The sequence below is a fragment of the Echiichthys vipera genome (genome assembly GCF_963691815.1).
Source record: "Echiichthys vipera genome assembly, chromosome: 9".
NCBI lineage: Eukaryota > Metazoa > Chordata > Actinopteri > Perciformes > Trachinidae > Echiichthys > Echiichthys vipera.
Genome location: NC_139834.1, coordinates 8,597,529 through 8,599,773, shown reverse-complemented (window position 1 = coordinate 8,599,773; position 2,245 = coordinate 8,597,529). Strand labels below are relative to the sequence as shown.

The window sequence follows — 2,245 nt, the reverse complement described above, 5'->3', positions numbered from 1 at the left end:
ATGATTACTTTACAAACTTTTCCAAACTAATCTGATGGTTACTTTCTAGACCCATCAATGATGTTTTTCGGTCTATAAAGAGAAAAAGAAAATGGTAACAAAATGTTGATCAGTGTTCAAACGTCTCAAAGAGATTCAAGAAACCAGAAAATATTCACATTTAAGAAGCTGGAATCAAAAAATGTGCTTTTATTTTACTTACTCAATCAGATTAATTGATTATCAAAATAGTTGGCATTTAGTTTAATAGTTGACAACTAATCGATTATTTGATCAAGAAGAAAAAACTGAATCTCTAATCACTATTAAAGTGTTGTAAATAAGTCTCTCTATCTAGAGTGTCAGTTTTTCTTAATTATACAGCATGTGGTCCCAGTGTGTCTGAGTGAGAAAAGTACCCCTTACTGTCTTTGAATGCATTACTGTCATATTCATGTACAATCATGGTGCATTTGTGGTTGTTAGGAATTTGGCATATTTCTGATTCATTGTGAGTCTTTCCACTGGAGAGGTTACTGTAACAGCTCCTCCCCTCCAGCTATAAGAGCCCAGCTGACCAGGTAGTCGGCGTCCATCCCTAGAACAGGCCAGTCCAAACTGACTTGTGAAAGTCAGTCAAGCTTTATTACAAACGTCCTTTTTTCGCTGGTGGTTTACATGTAACCTTGGTGCCATATTGAGATGAAGGATTGGTCGCAGAGTTTGTTCTAGCAGAAGATTTGGAGCCGGGACTCGGAACTTTTAAAGATGACTTTCGCCATGATGCGGCCTGTGGCGACACACTTGATGTATTCAGACTTCACTATCACGTCCGAGGATGATGAAAACCGCAGCGAAAGCGACGGCAGCTCGGAGCGAAGTTACTGTGGCTCCTCCGAAAAACGAAGAAGGACACTGGAGGGAGATTCCCCGCCGGTCGTGAAACAGAGGAGCGCAGCTAACGCCAGGGAGAGAGGTAGGACCCAGAGTGTCAACACCGCATTCACAGCTCTTCGGACTCTCATACCAACCGAGCCAGTGGACAGAAAGCTCTCCAAGATTGAAACTCTTCGACTGGCTTCCAGCTACATTTCTCATCTGGCCAACGTGCTTCTTCTCGGAGACGGCGGCGCTGATGGACAGCCGTGCCTCGGCGCGGTTCATGCGCAAGGAGAGAGCGGGGCGCAGCAGCCTCGGACCATCTGCACCTTCTGTTTGAGCAACCAGAGAAAAGGGGTAAATGCTCGTTTACTGTATATTCGTAATCAAAGTAACTTAAAATCTATTTACAGTAGTACATCTGATGTGATAAATGTTACAAATGTATGAAAGTGAACCTCTTGATTGTGCTATTGAGAAGTTTTCTTCTAATGCAGCATCTGTTTATCTTTCAATCGTGACCAGTTTGATGTAACTCCATTATTTTGTCTTGGAGTGTGTGCGTAAAAAAGCACTTTTACGCACGGCGCAGTTTTGGCGCTCGCTGTAAATTCCTCACACAGAAACAGATGTTTTTCTTCGAACTCTACTGTAGTTCAAACATAATGTGATATACAACATACTTAGTAGCTTCCTCTTGCTTTTGGAAATTAATGGGACATCAAACAGTGAAGCTGAAAACTAGTCGTTGATTTGTAGAAAATAAACATTAATCGTGCATTTATTTATCTAAAAATAATACATTGACTCATGGCGCATATTAATGTAATAGTGTTGACTCTTTATGACGGCGACATGTCTCTTTTTTGCAGATAAAGGATGGCAAAGACTGTTTGAAAATGCGAGGGCTGGGTCCACTGCGAATGAGACGCTGAGTGAAGACCAGTGAACGATTAGCAACCTGAAAATCCTCAAAGACTTTCTCAGGGAAGGGTCAGAAATGGTGTTACATAGCACACACACACACACACACACACACACACACACACACACACACACACACACACACACACACACACACACACACACACACACACACACACACACACACACACACACACACACACACACACACACACACACACACACACACACACACACACACACACATGTTCACATGCTGGATCAAATGATGGAACCGAAGAAGAGACTATTTATACTTGACTAATTTTAAGCATAAGCCTTTCAAAGATGCAGTGCATTTGTTTGAAACTTATGACTTTTTGTCCTTTTTTCCCTCTACAAAAAGTTTTTAAATAAAATATATTTTATCAAAATAAAAGCAGTTATTTTCCTGACTCCTGACAAAAACACACATGTGTCATGG

At 41.2% G+C, this 2,245-nt stretch overlaps 1 protein-coding gene across 1 annotated transcript; it reads left to right on the top strand.

The window, feature by feature from the left end:
* The first annotated feature begins 669 nt into the window (after nucleotides 1-669).
* Nucleotides 670-2,034, top strand: tcf15 (transcription factor 15). The gene is made up of 2 exons (XM_083920849.1): nucleotides 670-1,215; nucleotides 1,731-2,034. The coding sequence occupies exons 1-2, from the start codon at nucleotides 748-750 to the stop codon at nucleotides 1,791-1,793; spliced, it is 531 nt and encodes a 176-aa protein (XP_083776975.1). The 5' UTR covers nucleotides 670-747; the 3' UTR covers nucleotides 1,794-2,034.
* The last annotated feature ends 211 nt before the right edge of the window (nucleotides 2,035-2,245 follow it).